The sequence below is a fragment of the Hemiscyllium ocellatum genome, chromosome 9 (assembly GCF_020745735.1).
Source record: "Hemiscyllium ocellatum isolate sHemOce1 chromosome 9, sHemOce1.pat.X.cur, whole genome shotgun sequence".
NCBI classification, from domain to species: Eukaryota; Metazoa; Chordata; class Chondrichthyes; order Orectolobiformes; family Hemiscylliidae; genus Hemiscyllium; species Hemiscyllium ocellatum.
In genome coordinates, this window is record NC_083409.1 from 78,809,528 (window position 1) to 78,829,428 (window position 19,901).

The following is a 19,901-nucleotide window of genomic DNA, read 5'->3' on the forward strand; positions in this document are numbered from 1 at the left end:
GGGATACACCTGATCAGGTCCCATTGATTTTGCACCTCCTTCTCTGTAATATAGACACTTTTCAAACACCACTAATCATTTCTTCAAGTTCTCTAACTTCCATATCCTTCTGCACAGTGAACACTGATGTGAAATACTCATTTAGTATCTCACCCATCGCCTCCTGTTCCACACAGATGCCCTTCTTGATCTTTAAGGGGCCCTATTTTCTCCCTCATTACTTTTTTGCCCTTGATGAATTTATAGATCTCTCTTTGGATTTTCCTTAACCCTATTTGCAAAAACTACCTCATATCCCCTTTTTGCCCTCCCAGTTTCTCTCTTAAGTGTATTCTACTGCCCTTGTATTCCTTGAGGGATTTACTCGAGACCCAGCTGTCAATACCTGCCATATGCCTCCTTCTTTCTTGACCATAGCATCAATTTCTCTAGTCATCTAGCATTCCCAACAACCACGAGCCTTGCCCCTCACACTGACAGGAACATACTACCTTTGGACTCTTATCGTCTCATTTTCGAAGCCCTTCCAGCTTCCAGCTGTCCAGTTACCTGCTAATAGCCTCTCCCAATCAACTATTAAAAGTTCTTGTTTAATGCCATCAAAATTTGCCTTACTCCAATTTAGAACTTTAACTTTTAAATCAGGTCTATCCTTTTCTATAATCATTTTAAAACTTATGGAATTACGATCACTGGCCCCAAAGGTGCTCCTCAACTGACACCTCAGTCACTTGCCCCAAATTTATTTGTAGCTGCAGAAGAATAACGCCATTATGGTATCTGTTATGTCTTGCTGAACCTCATACCAAATATCACGACACTCATAGATCTGAATGCATTTCTCATTTCAAAATCTTAAGAACGAATGTGTTTTTTAAAAAAAAGATTGTACTTACTCCCAGGATTATTGTTCGTAACTATCAATGCAAAGGAAAACAGAAAAGCTTGTAAGTTTGTTTTTAACAATCTAAAAAACAAATAATTTATATACATGGAAATTTGAGACATTTAAATGAATCTTCAAGAATTGAAATGAAATAGATAAGTTTATATTTATTAATGACACTTATAATATTTAAAATATTGTACTTGAAATAACAAAAATACACAATGGTATGTTAAAATAACTTTGGATCTAAGCAAAATTAACTTACAAATTTTTTTTCCAAAGCATCAAAGCATCCCATCATCCTGGAAGAAAATAAGATTTAAATAACATAGCCAGCAGAGTGAACGGAGATCAACATTTCATGTAATATGGAGAATTCATCTCTGATTCAGTGATTTTGTTTTGCAAAGCAGTCGTCACAGTTGGATTCCTGCTTTTGCACCACGTCTCAGCTCTACATTTCTGGCCTGGTTTTCTTATTTGGCATCTTAAGATTTGCTGAGTAAATTTTTTAATATGTGAACTTCCTCACAGTCTAGAGAAATGGGGGTTGAAGACTAACTTTACTCCTTTTTATGGCACCAGCTGCCACAATGCAAATTTGAGTGGATGAATAAATGAGCAGGCTGGTAGGGTGGATAGGTGGTGAGTTAGTTGGTATGGTGGCAGGCAAGTGAGGGAATAGGTGGGTTGGGTAACAGCTGGATATGCTACTAGAGCAGGGAAGCACCCAGAATGGCAGGTTGGTGAGACGGGTGAATGTCTTTTGGGTCATTTCGATGGTTTGGGAGCGATTGTTATGTTGGGGATGTGGTGGGACTAGTCAGGTGGTGGGGGTAGTCAAGTTGGGTCACTGTGAATGTTTGGGGGCTTAATTATAGTTACAAGAAATCAGAGGCTTTTTTCACAGGGTCCTGAAGGACAGAAGAATTGTCTATTTGAAGTCCAAACTCCCTGGATAAGTCCACTGAGGTCAATGAGAAAGAACTTCCGCAAGTCCCAGACATACCTCTTGGGCTATATATCCTGTTTCCAAAAATAAATACCAAGAGGATCTGGGCCATTAAATTCTGTCACAGCATCACTGAGACTCAAATACATTTAATTCTCGGAATTAGAATTTATTGGGAAGCCAACAGGAACCTGACTCCAGCATTTAACTTTAAAGTATATAGTGCTGGAAGCCATTACTCAGTGAAATTTGAAATTATTTAGTGTTTCAAGCTGGTGCTGGAATGTGATGACACTGTGTACAATATCTGAAAAAACACTTTTCACTGTATTTTTATATACATGTGACAATAAATCTTAACATACAGAACTGGTAATAATGTTATTAATAGAAGTTGAAATAAATCAGTGCAATTTGAATTCTGGATTCTATTGTTAATTGTCAGTGTGTGTGTGTTTCTTCATCCTCCTGCAAATTGTTGGGTTCGTCAAGAATACAATAGGTTTGACAAGCCAGAACAATTTACATGCAAGAATATCTTTAAATACTGAGGTATGACAGCTGTTGCTCTGCCTAAGTGAAAGGCTTTGCCCACAACACAATTTCTGAGTTTTTTCACTTTTTCAGAGCTTTTATTTTTACTATTTTTGAGTTTTTAAACCTTTGATTTGCTCTTCATGGCTGTCAGCCTTTGCAGCAGAGATGCTTATACAGTTCTACTTCAGATCTCTGATGAGCAACAAGATCAGCACCAGTAGTCACAGCACCAGCAGCTTCCTTCTCCTCAACAAACTATGGCTCCTTGGGGCAGACAAAATGGAAGTTTGAACAAGATCCCTAAGATTCTGTTGTGATGTGTTTATTCTTCACCAGTTAAGTCTTGCACATGCTTTTTCACCTCCTGTAGGGTCAGTGAATGGCTCCTTGAGGCAAGAGCTAAATAAAATGTCTTTAAAATTTGAGCATTTTATCATAGTCACCCATGAAATATACTACCAAAGCCACATAGGCACAAGCATGGTCATTGTGCACATCACCAGATGCTGGAGATACTTACTGGTGCATAATGTAGGCATCCCCAGATTTATCTAGGTAACTGAAATGTATGTCCAGACTTTTCATTTTTTCTGCATTGCACAATTTAGCACAGTAGGAAGGACTGGAACTATAGAAGGAGCAACTTGAAACCACACTGCATTTTTCGAGGACGACGACAAGATGCAACGGAAAGAGCGGGCGAAGTCTGATGTGTTGAGGCTACTTTTAGTTTCTTCCTTAGTTGCTAAGGATACCTGGGACCGAAAGTTCCCTCTAACCTGTGTGGTCACACACTGGTTGGAGGTTCCATGCAATCCAACTGGCATGCTAACACATAGGCTTGCACTTATGAAAGCCGCTGTCATGCAGAGACCTTGGAATCTGAGCAGCAGAAAAAAGATAATTGGAAGGTTACTTGGGACAAACAAATTCGGGCACATTGAGCTAACTCGCACTCCTAAAGCCTGTCAACTATCTTAACTTGCAGAGGAGGAATGCAGCTCCAACAAACATCAAGAAGTTTACCACCTTCCAGGACAAAGCAACCTTTTTCATTGGAACACTTTTGACCACCTTATAACTCTCACTCCCAGCAGTACAGGCATAAAACAACAACAGTACGTGCCATTTAAAAAAATAGGGATTGCAGCAACTTCCTTTGATTCCACCTTCTAATCCTGCTACCACTATCATCTCATAGAACAAGGGCATCAGGCACGTAAGAACACTACTACCTAGAAGATCCCTTCTAAGTTCGTATCTCTTCATTGTTGCTAGATTAAAATCCTGGAAATACCCTCACTAGCATCACAGAGTGCACCTTCACACATGGACTATAGCAGTTCAATATGTTGACTCACCACTACTGTCACATTGCCATCAGGTGTAGGCAATAAATGTTTGTCTTGCCATTATTGTCCACATCTCAAACAGTTATAAAACGGTTATACGAGGCAGAGCGAACATTTGATATACCAATGCTGAATGTATTGTGCTCACTCACCTATTCCAATACAAAGCAGTCTCATATCTCTCTCTGACACAGCGAACAATGGGAAGGATAACAGACTATGGCATTTAATATATTGTTAAATAGCCAAGTGAAATCCTTGCGCTCCTACAAATCATTTCTCTTCCTTTTCCTATTACTTCAAACTGGTGCTCCTGCAGCGGCTTTAGTAGAGTTTGAAGTCTCTTGCTCATTCTCCTGCCGACTGTGGAAATGCTTATAGCCTTATGTTTCAAGTCCTCCAGGAACCTGTCAAAGATTACTCAAATATACCTATAATGCAAGGTCAGACCGGACCAATAAAAATCACACCAAAAGTCAGCTAGAGATGCCTTGACTTTGGGCTAAATCAAACTAGGAAGACTGGGTGCACTTTCAGCAAAAATCCTATTTCCATATCCCTTTTTCTCTGTCTTAATTCTCAGGACCCACCTACACTTTCATGCTAACCAAGAGATGAACAGCGCTTCAGTAAAGTACTGAATGGCTAATGCAAAGTGGTTGTCCATTTTAAGTTGGTATAATGAGGGCAAAGGCCATCAGTCAAGGCCAGCATAAATGAAGATGCCTGAAGCATTTGAAATTTCATTAATTTGGCTACTGCTTCAATGGATTTAGAAATCAATGCAAAGGCCTGTGACATCAGAGCATTTGTGGTAAGACTGAACCTTTCTGATTTATCTCCAAGTGTGTAAAATAGCTCTGAAAATGCTGTCACAACATCACAAATTTTCTGTTGATGTCACAGGACAGCCTTGTTCATCAATAATCAGAGGGTCAGCATCTGTCTCCTGCTGAACAAAACTTGGCATGTTTCCACTGAAAATCACCCATTGCTGTTCCATGCTTCAATACTTGGTCCCATTCACTTTTAATACATTAAATGCCACCCATTATTTAGAACTTATTTAGAAGGTGAGGGGGTTCTTAGTTTTCTCATTATGAAATTATCTTTTTCCATTGTGTGCTAACACTAAATTAGCATGAGTGATTTATCTTATGTAGCTGTCTGATATCTCATTCTATCAACAGGTAGCTAGGAGACTGATTCTTCCAACACCAAAGATTGTGTGTGAAATTCTGCTGATCTTCAATCCAAGTGCCTACATAGCAGTCAGGATTGTGATGACTGATTGGGTACCTTTCTTTTTGTACGCTTTTTCTGCAAGGAAAGAAAGAAACATGTTATAAGTGTGAAAAACATTAATGTGTTGAGAGGATAGAATGGCAAAATTTGTGAAGGGTCACTGAGCTGGTTAGTTGTGACATGGCAAAGAATGTCAAATTGGGATGTGAGCAGATGTCTTGATAAAAATGGTCACAAGTCACAACACCAGAATACAGGCCAACATATTTATTTGAAACCACAAGCTTTTGGAGCATTGCTTCTTCATCAGCTTGTGATTTCAAATAGACCTGTTGGATTATAACCTTGTATCATGTGACTTCTAACCTTGTCACTACAGTCCACAGCAGCACTCCACATTATTGATAAAAATGGACAGGTTCACCTGCAAGATGTGTTGATGTGAAGAATGTCGTGTTGGGTAAGTCCGGAGGTCAGATAGAAGGGATTTGCCAAGTTGAATCTGCCATGTCACTGACCTTTCAGAGCTGAAGAATTTAGTGCAATACCATATGCAGGAACAGAACACCGTAGTCATTATTACTATTGATATCTTCTGTCACTTCTAGCTCTGTGTTCGTGGTTTCTGAGGCAGGCTACTTCATACTGTCTGCTGATTACAGAACATTCTTGCTGAGCCTGCAGCATAATGTCTAATGATGCATCAGAGAAATCAGGGGTTGGTTAAAGATTTCCTTTATTGACATAGAACCAGCCAATTGACAGGTGTTATATTGACAATTGTAGAACTCTATATTGATCCTTCCAAGTCCAGTGAAGCTTTAAAAGGGTAAGGGAAGAAATCATCATGTCCGTGCATCATAATCCATTGGGAAACTTGAGGAATATTAATACGTAGCATAATTAAAAGACTTCTGAAAAGCTCAGTAGTCTAACTGTAATGATCCTGATGCACTGTTGGCCTTGCACAGTTGCAAGGAGGCTGGACAATAAAATATATTCCAAAGTTTCACAACAAATGAATAGAGTTTAATACTGAACAAGCAATTGAGGTGTTAAAAGGTAATTTAACTAATTTAGATTTACAAAAATCATTTAACCATATGTTTACTCTAATGTCATTTAAGTAAAAGACGGTGTACTGACCACTTTACGACTTTAGATGCTCCAGGAAAACGACTGTCCTCACGCAGAATTTTTACACACATGCCTGAAAAACATTATACAATAATTAAAATTATGTGTAGAAATTTCAGATGTGTGCAATATAAAAATAGAAAACCCAAATTTAATTAATCATACTTTTATTTACAGCATTCAAAAACTATTTGAATTATTATGCTGTGAATAAATCTCAATAAGTTATAGGAGCCAAGTAGCCATTATTGCAATGTAATTGATGACCTTAGTTACTAATGTAATCAGAAAAGGAGCAGGAGAGCTTATGATAAAGAGCTTAAGTTTGAAGGGTTGATTCTCCTGCTTCTCAGATGCTACCTGATCTGCTGTGCTTTTCCAGCGCCACACTTTTTGACTCTGATCTCTGGCATTTGCAGTCCTCACTTTCTCCTAGTCAAAAATGCAAGGCGAGTTAAAGAAGGAAGCATTCGAATGGAAAGCAAAAATTTAGTCAAAGTAATTTCAAAGGAGGAATGGGCAGAGGAGAAACAGAGGTAATGGAGAACAAAGGGCCATGACACCAGAAGGCACAATAGTGAGATGAAAAGATCTCAAAATGTATAATAATTCATATTTGGAACAATAGAGAATTTTGAAAGATGTTGTAGAGTTGGGGGGAAAACATGTGAAGGGTCAAGGCCATCAAGAGTTTATAACACAAGGCTGAGAATTTTGAATTTGATGCATTCTGAGACCAGGAGTCAATATAGTTTTGACGGAAAAGTGAACTTGATTCACATGAGCATTGTAAAAGTTGAGTCTTTATTGGGTTGTCCTTGATCTGCCGTGATGTTAGTTGTAGAAAACCGAGTGCAAACCTTTCAGATGTTCACTGGAATGAAATTAACATTTCTACACTCTGAGATGGCAGCAGGGTAGGGCTCCTCTTTTCTTCCATTTAGAGTCATAAATTTGTACAGTACAGAAACAGACCCTTTGGTCCAACTCATCCATGCTGACAAGATATCCTAAGTTATGTAGTCCCATTTGCCAGCATTTGGTTGATATCCCTTGAAACCCTTCTTATTCGTGTACTCATCCAAATGCCTTTTAAATATTGTAATTGTATTAGCCTCCATCACTATTTCTCTTTTCTCAGTTTTTTCTTCTTTACCCTTACCACTTGTGAAGAGGTCACTTGTGGCAATGGCATCGGCAGCGAGCTTGGGTTCCCAGTGGCTTCTGCATTGACAAGGTTCACCCAGCGCCGATTCATGGCTGCTACAGCAGACCCGAGTTGGTTCCCTGCAGCATCTGCATCCAGCGCAGATTCACTGAGGCAGTGGCAGAGGCGAGATTGGGTCCAAATCCAGACCCAGTTGCAGTGGCAGTGGTTGCATTGGCAAGGTCCAACAACGATGCATAGTGGTGGCAACGATGGAGGCAAGATGGTGCAAAAGATTGGGGTCTCTTGTTGTGGCGGCGCAGTGAGGGAACTTGTGGCAGGCTGCTCCAGGTTCCTGACAGCACTTAGCCCGAAGTGCTGTAAAGTTGAACTTTATTTTTCAAAGTTTGTGAGAAGATTTGTAGCTCGGGTCTTCGTTGTTGTGGTTCTGTTCGCCAAACTGGGAATTTGTGTTGCAGACGTTTCGTCCCCTGTCTAGGTGACATCCTCAGTGCTTGGGAGCCTCCTGTGAAGCGCTTCTGTGATCTTTCCTCCGGCATTTGTAGTGGTTTAAATCTGCCGCTTCCGGTTGTCGGTTCCAGCTGTCCGTTGCAGTGGTCGGTATATTGGGTCCAGGTCGATGTGCTTATTGATTGAATCTGTGGATGAGTGCCGTGCCTCTAGGAATTCCCTGGCTGTTCTCCGTTTGGCTTGTCCTATAATAGTAGTGTTGTCCCAGTCGAATTCATGTTGCTTGTCATCTGCGTGTGTGGCTACTAAGGATAGCTGGGTCGTGTCGTTTCGTGGCTAGTTGGTGTTCATGGATGCGGATTGTTAGCTGTCTTCCTGTTTATTCTATGTAGTGTTTTGTGCAGTCCTTGCATGGGATTTTGTACACTACATTGGTTTTGCTCATGCTGGGTATCGGGTCCTTCGTTCTGGGTGACTATTCAAAAGGGCCACAATACACTGCAGTACACCAGAACTGCAAAAAGAGGAAGAAGAACACCTATACAATGTATTCGCCAAAAACGAATACCTGCGCAATTTCATCAACAGATGCCTAAGGGAAAGACAACGGAACGAGGACATGCCGCAACCCAAAGGACTAGCCACATTACCATACATCAAGAGCACTTCCGAACTGACAGCCAGACTACTGCGACCACTAAGACACATAACAGCACACAAACCAACAGCCACTCTCAGACAACAACTTACCAGAACGAAGGACCCGATACCCAGCATGAGCAAAACCAATGTAGTGTACAAAATCCCATGCAAGGACTGCACAAAACACTACATAGGACAAACAGGAAGACAGCTAACGATTCACATTCATGAACACCAACTAGCCACGAAACGACACGACCAGCTATCCTTAGTAGCCACACATGCAGATGACAAGCAACATGAATTCGACTGGGACAACACTACTATTATAGGGCAAGCCAAACAGAGTACAGCCAGGGAATTCCTAGAGGCATGGCACTCATCCACAGATTCAATCAATAAGCACTTCGACCTGGACCCAATATACCGACCACCGCAACGGACAGCTGGAACTGACAACCGGAAGCGGCAGATTCAAACCACTACAAATACCGGAGGAAAGATCACAGAAGCGCTTCACAGGTGGCTCCCAAGCACTGAGGATGTCAACTAGACAGGGGACGAAACGTCTGCAACACAAATTCCCAGCTTGGCGAACAGAATCATAACATTGAACTTTATTTCTTTGATTTTCTGCTTTCATATTCTATGTTTTGGTTTATTTTTTGATGTTTTTAAATGACACCAGAGACTGGCATCCTTGTACAACATTTTTCACAAATTACATGTGACAATAAATAAATCAAAAAATACTCTATGTTCTGCAAATGTATGTATGACTAACCATAAAAGGTGTCTCAGGTAGAATATGCATTGGGAGGAAAATAGGATTGGCACCCTTTTGTCTTCAATGAATCAATTCTTTTGGGATCATTGGAAGCAGGGCAATGATAGATTAGCCACATTATGGAGATGCCAATAAAGCAGCAATAAAGTAATAGAACATAGAACATAGAAAAATACAGCACAGTACAGGCCTTATTGCCCTCAATGTTGCGCCGATCCAAGCCCACCTAACCTACACTAGCCCACCATCCTCCATATACCTATCCAATGCCTGTTTAAATGCCCATAAAGAGGGAGAGTCCACCACTGCTACTGGCAGGGCATTCCATGAACTCACGACTCGCTGAGTAAAGAATCTACTCCTAACATCTGTCCAAACCTACCACCCCTTAACTTAAAGCTATGCCTCCTCGTAATAGCTGATTCCATATGTGGAAAAAGGTTCTCATGATCAACCCTATCTAAACCCCTAATCATCTTGTACACCTCTATCAAGTCATCCCTAAACCTTCTTTTCTCCAAAGTGCCTCAGCCTTTCCTCATACGATCTTCCTACCATACCAGGCAACATCCTGGTAAATCTCCTCTGTACCCGTTCCAGTGCCTCCACATCCTTCCTATAGTATGGCGACCAAAACTGCACACAATACTCCAGATGCGGCCGCACCAGAGTCTTAATCAACTGCAACATGACCTCAGGACTCCGGAACTCAATTCCTCTACCAATAAAAGCCGGTACGCCATATGCCTTCTTCACAGCACTATTTACCTGGGTGGCAACTTTCAGAGATCTGTGTACATGGACACCAAGATCCCTCAGCTCATCCACACTACCAAGTATCCGACCATCAGCCCAGTACCCCATCTTCTTGTTACTCTTACCAAAGTGAATCACTTCACACTTAGCTACATTGAACTCCATTTGCCACCTTTCTGCCCAGCTCTGCAGCTTATCTATATCCCGCTGTAACCTGCCACATCCTTCCTCACTGTCAACAACTCCACCGACTTTCGTATCATCCGCAAACTTGCTCACCCAACCTTCTCGCCTCTCCTCCAGGTCATTTATAAAAATGACAAACAGCAATGGTCCCAAAACAGATCCTTGCGGAACACCCCTAGTAACTGCACTCCAAGATGAACCTTTACCATCAACTACTACCCTCTGTCTTCTTCCAGCCAGCCAATTCCTAATCCAAACCTCCAATGCACCCTCAATGCCATACCTCCGTATTTTTTGCAGTAGCCTACCATGGGAACCTTATCAAACGTCTTACTAAAATCCATATACACCACATCTACCGCTTTACCCTCATCCACCTCCTTAGCCACTTTCTCAAAGAATTCAATAATGTAGATATTCTACAGGAAAATGTCACATGAATATCATAAATTAAATAGGACACATTATCTGAGCAGTTTAATAGAATTTTACATTTATCCCGATTCATTGGCTTGAAATATATCCTTTGGTAACTTTGTTAACACTATAAGCAAACAAGCAGTTAAGTAAACAAACTCTGTTGAATATTATTTTACTATTCACTATAACTTTAAGAAATCCAGCAAGTAACTTTAGAGAACTTCTACTTTACTTTGATTTAGCAAGTTATATCTCCAAGTTACATTTGGAACATTTCTATTTTGGTTCCACATTCTTGGAATCAACACCTTCAAACATAACTTAAGTGTTGTAGCCTACATAATTGGATCATTGCTTTGGTGTAATGTCTCAGGGTTAACAAAGTATTATTATAAATCAGGAATGCATGTACCTTCTAAGTATCGTGTTCTATAGGCATCTTCAGGAAATATCCCACGTAGATATGTAATGCATGATACTCCCACAGCCATCATTCTCTTAATGAAAACAAGGGATTGGTGTTGTGTTGTTACATCATTTGGAAATATTGCATTCCACTAGAAACACAAAGAAAAATACATTAGTGGAAAAATACACCTTACTATCAGCTTAGTATTTACAAAAGTCCAGAAATTGTGTTCCCAGACAAAAAGAAAGTGGAAGAACCAGAAATTGAAGTAAAATATGTCTTTATTGAGGTCCTTCTTTGTCAGACAACAATAGTAATTCCAGCTTAAGGAGTTTGAGGATGCTTCTTCTCCATTGCAAACTAGATTTAAGCTTGAGGGCATTCCCAGTTTTCCACAGACATCCTGCTGGGTACATCACCATAAAGCTCAGGTGTAGTTGCTGTTCTCTGCCACAGATGGGCACCAGTAAATGCAATGAGTTGCCACTTGATTCAGGGCCAACAACATTTCTTTTTACAAATTGATCCTGCGGGCTTTTGTGGCACAGTGGTAGTGTCCCTACTTCTGAGCTAGAAAGCTTGGGTACAAGACTTAGCTGTTCTAGAAGTCTGTCATAACATGTCTGAACAGACTGACTAAAAATATCGACCAATTGATCCAGTTCTTGTTGTCTGAGTTTGAATGTCATGCCAGAATAATTACAAAGATTCCAAATGTTCTGCTGGCTGGGCAGTTCTATTGTGTTATTATTGGCATAGGTATTCAACCTTTTGGAATCAACATGTTTTCTGCCCCACAGCATTTGTAATGGTGTAATGCTATCAGTAGAATTTCTGTTCTTTGCACATCTATACCAAGAATAGTAATAATAATAATAATAGAAATAATATCAATACATTTTAAAAACATGAAAAGTTGCAAGCTTTTTAATTTGTGGTGTAAAACTCAGGAAAAAACACGAGGTTAATTCCTGGAATGGCGGGAATATCTTATGTTGAAAAATTGGAGCAACTGGGCTTATGTACCCTTGAGTTTAGAAGACTGAGAGGGGATCTGATTGAGACGTCTACGATTATTAAAGGATTGGACACTCTGGAGGCAGGAAACATGTTCCCGCTGATGGGGGAGTCCCAAACCAGAGTACACAGCTTAAAAATAAGGGGTAGGCCATTTAGGACAGAGATGAGGAGAAACTTCTTCACCCAGAGAGTGGTGGGTGGAGGCCCAGTCTCTGGATTCGTTTAAGAAAGAGTTGGATAGAGCCATCAAGGTAGTGGAATCAAGGGTTATGGAGATAAGGCAGGAACAGGATACTGATTGAGGATGATCAGCCATGATCATAATGAATGGTGGTGCAGGCTCGAAGGGCAGAATGGCCTCCTCCTGCACCTATTGTCTATTGAAATTATACTATGCAAAGTTCCTTGCCAAAACATTGAAGATCTCAATGACCAAGACTGTTTTGAAATTAAGAATTAGGTCTTAACAAAAGTCAGCACCACCTTTATTTGAACACATATTCTACATTATATAGCTAACCCTACAAATAACTGCTCAACTTATTTGCTATTTTAAGAGTCAAGGAAAATGGGGTTGTGGTAACATAGTACAAGCACAAGTGTTCAGTTGTGTCAGTATCACAAGGCACAATTATGCCAAGTTTTATGAAGAGCATGTCTCCTCATAAGGTCCACAGTTCTCTTTTTCAAAGAGACTGGTCGACAGCACATTTGCAGGAAATTCAAAATGGAGAAGCATCAGCGGTGAAAGTTTGAAGTCCACCACAGGAAATGAACTTATTTCAGCAAAGAAACACATACTTGTTAGTCACAATGGCAAAACTGAAACATATGACCAAGACCATAGACATATGAGCAGAATTAGGCCATTCAGCCCATCAAGTCAGCTCCAACTTTCAATTATGGCTAATATAGTTCTCAACCCCATTCTTCTGCGTTCTCCCAGTAACCTTTGATCCCCTAACCAATCAAGAACCTATCTGTACCTTAAATATGCTCAATGTCTTGGCTTCCATAGCCTGCCATGACAATGCATTCCACAGATTAATGACTCTCCGGTTGTAGAAATTCTTTCTCATCTCAGTTCCAAAAGGTAATTCCTTCACTCTGAGTTACTGCCCTAGTCTTTCCTACCAGTGGAAACATCTTCACCATGTCCATTCTATCCTGGCCTCTCAGCATTCTGTAAGTTTCAATTAGATGCCCCCTCAGCCTTCTAAACTCCACTAAATACAGACCCAGAGTCCTCGATTGTTTCTCAAATGACAAGCCCTTTATCCCCGGGATTATTCTTGTAAACCTCATCTGGACTCCCTCCATTGCCAGTACATCCTTCTTAAGAATTGGGGCTGTAAACACTCAATATTCCAAATGTGATCTGATCAGAGCCTTACACAGCCTCAACAGTACATTCTAACCCTCTCAAAACGAGTGCTAACATTTCATTTGGCAGTTAGGAAGGCAAATGCACTTGCATGTTAATGTTAAGAGAACCTTGAATTAGGACTCCCATTTCCATTTGTGTTTCAGATTTCCAAAGCATTTCCTTGCTTAGAAAAAAGTATGCTTCTGTTCTTCTTACCAAAGTGCATAACCTCACACTTTCCTACATTGAATTCCATCTACCACTTCTTTGCCCACTCTCCGAGCTTGTCCAATACTTCTGCAGCCTCCCTGCTTCCTCAACACCACCTGTGCCTCATCTGCAAACTTTGTGTCTGTGCTATTAGTTCCTTCATCCAGATTGTTAACATATAACATGAATAGTTCTGGTCCCAACACAGACCCCTAGCTACAAATGCCACTCTGAAAAGTACTCTGCATTCTGCCAATCCTCTATCCATGCTAGCACTTTGCCCCTAATATTTTGGGCTGTTATCTTATTAAGTAGCCTCTTGTATTGCACCTTGTCAAAGGCGTTCTGGAAGTCCAAATAAATCATGTCCACTAGCTCCCCTTTGTCTGACCTGCTCATCAACTCCTCAAAAGAATTTTAACATATTTGTCATGCATGACATACCCTTGACAAAGCCATGTTGACTCTGCCCTATTTTACCATGCACTTCCAAGTATTCCACGATCTCATCCTTAATAATGGACTGCAAAATCTTTTAAAAAAGGCTGAAAATACTCAAATCTGGATGTTGAAATAGAAACATAATTCACGTTTTAAGTTGGATATGACTCTTCTTCAGAACTCCTTTAACTGAATGTGAAATTAGGAGAGCTTAGCAATGATTGACAGAGATAGCAGACAATCAAAAAGAATCCAGTTATTTCATTTTTATGCTTCAGTTTGATTTAATGTGGAAAAAAAAAGGCGAAATGCCGAAAATTTTCAGATAGAAAAGTACATACAAATAAGATATTTAAGATAAAGCAATATATTTATATTGACAGATGGATTAGGCACACATGTATGCCTAAGTATAAGAAATTAACAGTTTTCTTTCCAATAAAATGGCACTGAAATAAACCATATCTGATATACACAACGTAATTTACAATTTAATTTGAATGTCTAGAATATCTAGTAATAAACTATGCAGGAATACTTATGTTTAGTCTGAATACAAAATTACCCCAGATACTTGTTTCTCAGAGGTCCGCATTTGTTGTGCTGTTGCCATGAAAACAGGAAAAGATTTTTCTGTTGTTTCCAATGAAGTATAATCCTATAGTCGGAAGACATAGCACAGATTGAAAGATAGAATTCAAAATAAATGTGAAACATAAAATCTTGGAACAGTAACTGATCCAACATGAACACAGTGAGAGCTGCTGTATCATTTATATACTTTAAAGTTGTATTTACAGTACAAAGTATTTTGAATTATGTATAAATTACAATATGGATACAGACCATTTGTTTTAACAGTCTGTGTTGGTGTTTAATCTCAACAACAGTCCTAATCCCATTTCATCTTCAGTTTAAACTTTTCAACCAAGAAAGTAACTTATCCTTAATTGCTGATGGTTTCCACTCTTCTATCCTTTTGGGCTGAATCTTATATCTAAGCTGTACTGAATATCACATGTATTCAAATACACAAATTACTCTTGTTTAAAATGTTAATGCATCAGGCAGCATTAATTCTCGAGAATGTGTATTTGGTTCCACAGCTTGAATTATGCCATGGCTACCAGAAATAGACAATGCTTTCTAAGCATGGTCTACTTGGAGTCATAGAGTCATAGACATGTACAGCCTGGAAACAGACCCTTTGGTCCAACCCATCTATGCCGATCAGATACCCAACCCAATCTCAACCCACCTGCCAGCACCCGGCCCATATCCTTCCAAACCCTTCCTACTTATATACCCATCCAAATGCCTTTTAAATGTAGCAATTGTACTAGCCTCCAACACTTCCTCTGGCAGCTCATTCCATACACATACCAACCTCGGCATGAAAACGTTGTTCCTGAGGTCTCTTTTATATCTTTCCCCTCTCACCCTAAACCTATGTCCACTAGTTCTGGACTCCCCCAGCCCAGGGAAAAGACTTTGTCTATTTATTCTATCCACGCCCGTCATAATTTTGTAAACTTCTATAAGGTCACCCCTCAGTCTCCGACGCTCTAGGAAAACAGCCCCAGCCTGTTTAGCCTCTCTCTATAGCTCAAATCCTCCAACTCTGGCAACATCCTTGTAAATCTTTTCTGAACCCTTTCAAGTTTCACAACATCTTTCCGATAGGAAGGAGACCAAAATTGCATGCAATATTCCAACAGTGGCCTAACCAATGTCCTGTACAGCCGCAACATGACCTCCCAACTCCTGTACTCAATACTCTGACCAATAAAGGAAAGCGTACCAAACACCTTCTTCACTATCCTACCTACCTGCAACTCTACTTTCTAAGAGCTTTGAACCTGTACACCAAGGTCTCTTTGTTCAGACACACTCTTCCAGGACATTACCATTAAGTGTATAAGTCCAGCTAAGATTTGCTTTCCCAAAATGCAGCACCTCACATTTATCTGAATTAAACCCCATCTGCAACTTCTCAGCCCACTGACCCATCTGATCAAGATCCTGTTGTAATCTGAGGTAACCTTCTTCACTGTTTACTACACCTCCAATTTTGGTGTCATCTGCAAACTTACTAACTACACCTCTTAAGCTCACATCCAAATCATTTATATAAATGACGAAAAGTAGTGGACCCCGCACCGATCCTGGTGACACTCCACTGGTCACAGGCCCCCAGTCTGAAAAACAACCCTCCACTACCACCCTGTCTTCTACCTTTGAGCCAGTTCTGCATCCAAATGGCAGTTCTCCCTATATTCCATGAGATCTAACCATGCTAATCAGTGTCGAAAGCCTTACTTGAGTCCATATGGAGACTTGAATGTATCAATGTTACTGGCAGTTCTTTTAATCTCCATAATCACTTTAGGATGTAAATCTCTGATGCAAAACCTTCAAAATATTGAAAATATACTTTAAGTGCGCTTGCGTGAGCATCTTTGCGAAAAAAAAACATCTGCAATGCTGCCTTGAGTGAAATATAGGGCCAAATAAGATGAAAAGTGGTTCCTGGGCTCTCAACTGCTGGTTGGGGGACATTTTGCAATTTCACTAGAGGTTACCTCTTAAATTGGTCACCAGTGACCCACCATTAAATTAAGAATGGTGGAACTTATTCCGTGCCCTCAGTCTACGACCTGCCCTCTCACTGTTACCTGTCCTTTGTCTATTACCTGTTGTCTCATTCTGTTATCTGTCCTCCATCTATGACCTGTCGTGTCTCTCTCTCCCTGTTACCTGTCTATTGCACGTCATCTTGCTCTGTTACCTGTCCATTACTTGTTGTCTCGTTCTCTTTTTGAAACACTCATGAGTGCCTTTTTCAAGACTTTACCTCACCCGTCGACATCTCAAACCAAGAGTTTGAGATCTTGTCATCTCTGAAATACCGAGTGCCTGCCTCTTGACATTCAAGCCTTCTCCACTTCTCGAATTCCCTCTCTCTCCATCCTGTGTACCTGTTGGGTGGTTTCTGTCATCTGGCGTCTGCCTCCTATTGTGCTGGCATAATTGTCTGGATGTGAGTCATTGGGTCCATTTCCCCCTCACTGCCGCTTTGGCTGCCAGGTAGGAAATCTTCGATTTCTTTGAGGACTTTGAGTTCTCACAGTCCTGTGACAGTGTCTGTTGCATTCTCCTCTATACTGGAATGAGGCCCGTATGATATCATCCTTAGACATCTCTACTGCCTCGCGTTTGTGGACAATCGCGGATGGAATTTGCACTTGCAGTTTTGGCATGCTTAGACTGACATTCCCGTTGCTGGCATACAGGATTCCAGCAGTTGTATGAGGTGGAAGGTGGAGGAATTCTTTCGTGGCGTTGGGTATGATTTGGTCCAGCTTTATGAGTGTGCTTTGAGATGCTTCGGACAGGATCAATGAAAATACAATCTGGGGATGACATGAGTTTTTAGGATTTCTAGGCGTTACCTCGATCGGAGAGATGCTGCTTGTATTCTTTTCACCCAGGTCTCTCCTCCTATCCTCCTTCCAACACACCTGCCCACGGGTTGATATAAGTACCCAGGTATTTCTCAGTATCTCCTGGGATTATATAAGCTATAGATTTGTTATACAGCCTCCAGTTAGTGAAGTGATTATACAGGAAGGTCTTCCTCTTAAAAGTAATGTGGAAACCCTTTGACTTTGCGATGCTAATATGGAGGCCTGTGTGGTCACAATATGACTGCAGCTTCAGATTCCTCACCGTACCAGTGAGACAGTCACTCAGAAGGGCTATGTCATCTGCGAAGGCCAGGGTCGAGCAGTTGACTCTTCTGCCACCCAGGGGCATGGCGACCTGAGTCGGCCTTCTCCAGAGAGCATATCAAAGAATTCAGAGCGATGTTAAATAATATTGGTGAGAGTGGATCAGCCATCTCAATGTTTATCGGAGTGGTATAAATACCGTTCCATTCTACCACAGTTGTATTGCTAGTTTAGAGATCCTTGATCAGGCCTACAAAGGCTTTTGGAAGATTTGCTCTTTGCAACGTTTTCAATAGTAGTTTGTGCCCAACTGAGTCAAATGCTTTTGCCAGATCCACAAAGACAACTGCAAGGTCCTCACGGTTATCCTTTGCTCCCTTAATTATGTTCTCGAGGATGACAATGTTTTCATTGTCTTCCTGAAAAAGGGCTCATGCCCGAAACATCGATTCTCCTGCTCTTTGGATGCTGCCTGACCTGCTGTGCTTTTCCAGCAACACATTTTCAGCTCTGATCTCCAGCATCTGCAGTCCTCACTTTCTCCTCGAATGTTTTCATTGCACCTGGGTGTGGCTGCTAGAAACCCCTTTTGTCTGTTGTTTATTTCAACAGTTTCACTGAGGCGTATTGCCATTATTTTTGTGAAAGCCATAGCAGCATCGGACCAATGGTTATTGCCCGCCAGTTGTCAATGTCTTCATCCTTGCACATAGGGATCAAGACTGTTTGACTCTTTGTTAGTGATTCCGGTATCATGCTCGATTTTAGCCTTCGGGAGAAGAGTTGGGGTCGAAGGGTTTCCTCCTCCTCATGAATGGATCTTACATCACTCAGTTTCAGGCTGTCTGGTCCAGCGGTACTGCGCTCGTCTATCCCCTTGATGGTTGCCTCGACCTCCTTCACCTCTATGGGTTTCATCAAGAATCCATCATCTACGTTCCCTGTATATGGGGAGTATTTACTAATATTAGATTTATGATTTGGTACCGAAGGTTTCTGTCTGAAACATGCCTTCAGTTCCTCTTGTGCGAGAGGACAAGTGGATGAGGTCAGCACCCCCATGATCTTTCGAGCTAGCTGGCGCCGGTTGGTTTTGTAGAGCTGCTGCGTCGCTCTGAACAGAGTTCTATGTGTTGCCCATTTTTTCTTTGTGCCGGTATTATTGTTGGTCTTTTTGTCTTTTTTACTCTGGCCTTCTCGAGGCTTATTTCATTTTTTTTTTCTCTCCCTACCATTCATTAATAGGTCGATAATACACTCCATCAGTCCAACCACTAGGTCCAGAGTGTCCAGGTTGTTCCTTGCACTCATGAGCTCCTCAGCTTGTTTTATCTGGTCATCTACATCCCTATGCTTAGGGATTGAAGCCAGTGTTCTGTGGTTGGCTCTTTGGCACGGGTTTGATTCATCTGACCTCTCTCGGACACTCTCTGCCTCCAATTTGTGCAAGTCATTAGCTATGCTCGCATCATTTCGGATTTGGATCTCTGTTGGAGCGTTCACAAGGTTTCTGTGTTTGTCAGAGATTTGCTTGGATGTTTTCGTTTTAAGGATGCTGGCGATCTCTTTATTAATAAATTTGCATTCTACAAATCTCTCTTCTAATTCCCTCAGGAGTGCAACCTCCTCCTGTGACCATATGCGATCACTTCTCCCTGATTTGCCTTTGACCTTGAGTACTGTTCTGAGGCAGTTTTCATTTCATAGAACAGCATATTGATGACTCTCGTGTTGACCAAGTCCACCATGGGTTGTAACCCTATTGTCACACACACTGCATGCAAAGTTCCCCGTCGGAGGGGGTTTCTTACCTTTGCACTTAGGGCAATGGCAGGAGATTGCTTGGCACTCTCCTGCTTTATCGCAGCATGAACATTTTGTCTGGATGTTCTTAATTTGGTGCACCTTAGTCATGTGGATCTTGAACAGCTCACCGTGAGGTTGAGCAGTCCATGCAAAACAATCCATTGATGGGGTAATGGATTACCACCTCCCGGACAGATATTCTGTCATACACTGATTCGATAGCAACTCCTTTCACGAAGGCAGTTGTCTGGGTTTTGGTCTCGTTAGCCGAATGCTGTGCCCAGTTTTGAAATTTGATCATTGTTGGAGGAGGTTTGGGAGTGATGCTTATCCCACATGCCCACACAGGTCCTTCCAGAACATTATCCATGTCATCCACTACGAGACAAGTCAGGGG

General features: G+C 41.1%; 1 protein-coding gene across 1 annotated transcript in view; it reads right to left on the minus strand.

The window, feature by feature from the left end:
• Nucleotides 1-16,993, minus strand: part of zte38 (zebrafish testis-expressed 38) — a 36,235-nt gene extending 19,242 nt beyond the window's left edge. Inside the window, exons 1-6 of the mRNA XM_060829865.1 lie at nt 16,946-16,993; nt 14,533-14,625; nt 10,934-11,078; nt 6,122-6,185; nt 1,155-1,191; nt 897-917 (exon numbers count right to left, since the gene is read on the minus strand). Coding sequence (XP_060685848.1) covers nt 897-917; nt 1,155-1,191; nt 6,122-6,185; nt 10,934-11,078; nt 14,533-14,625; nt 16,946-16,966 — 381 coding nt within the window. The 5' untranslated portion in view covers nt 16,967-16,993. The remainder of the gene's footprint in view (nt 1-896; nt 918-1,154; nt 1,192-6,121; nt 6,186-10,933; nt 11,079-14,532; nt 14,626-16,945) is intronic.
• Nucleotides 16,994-19,901: the final 2,908 nt, after the last annotated feature.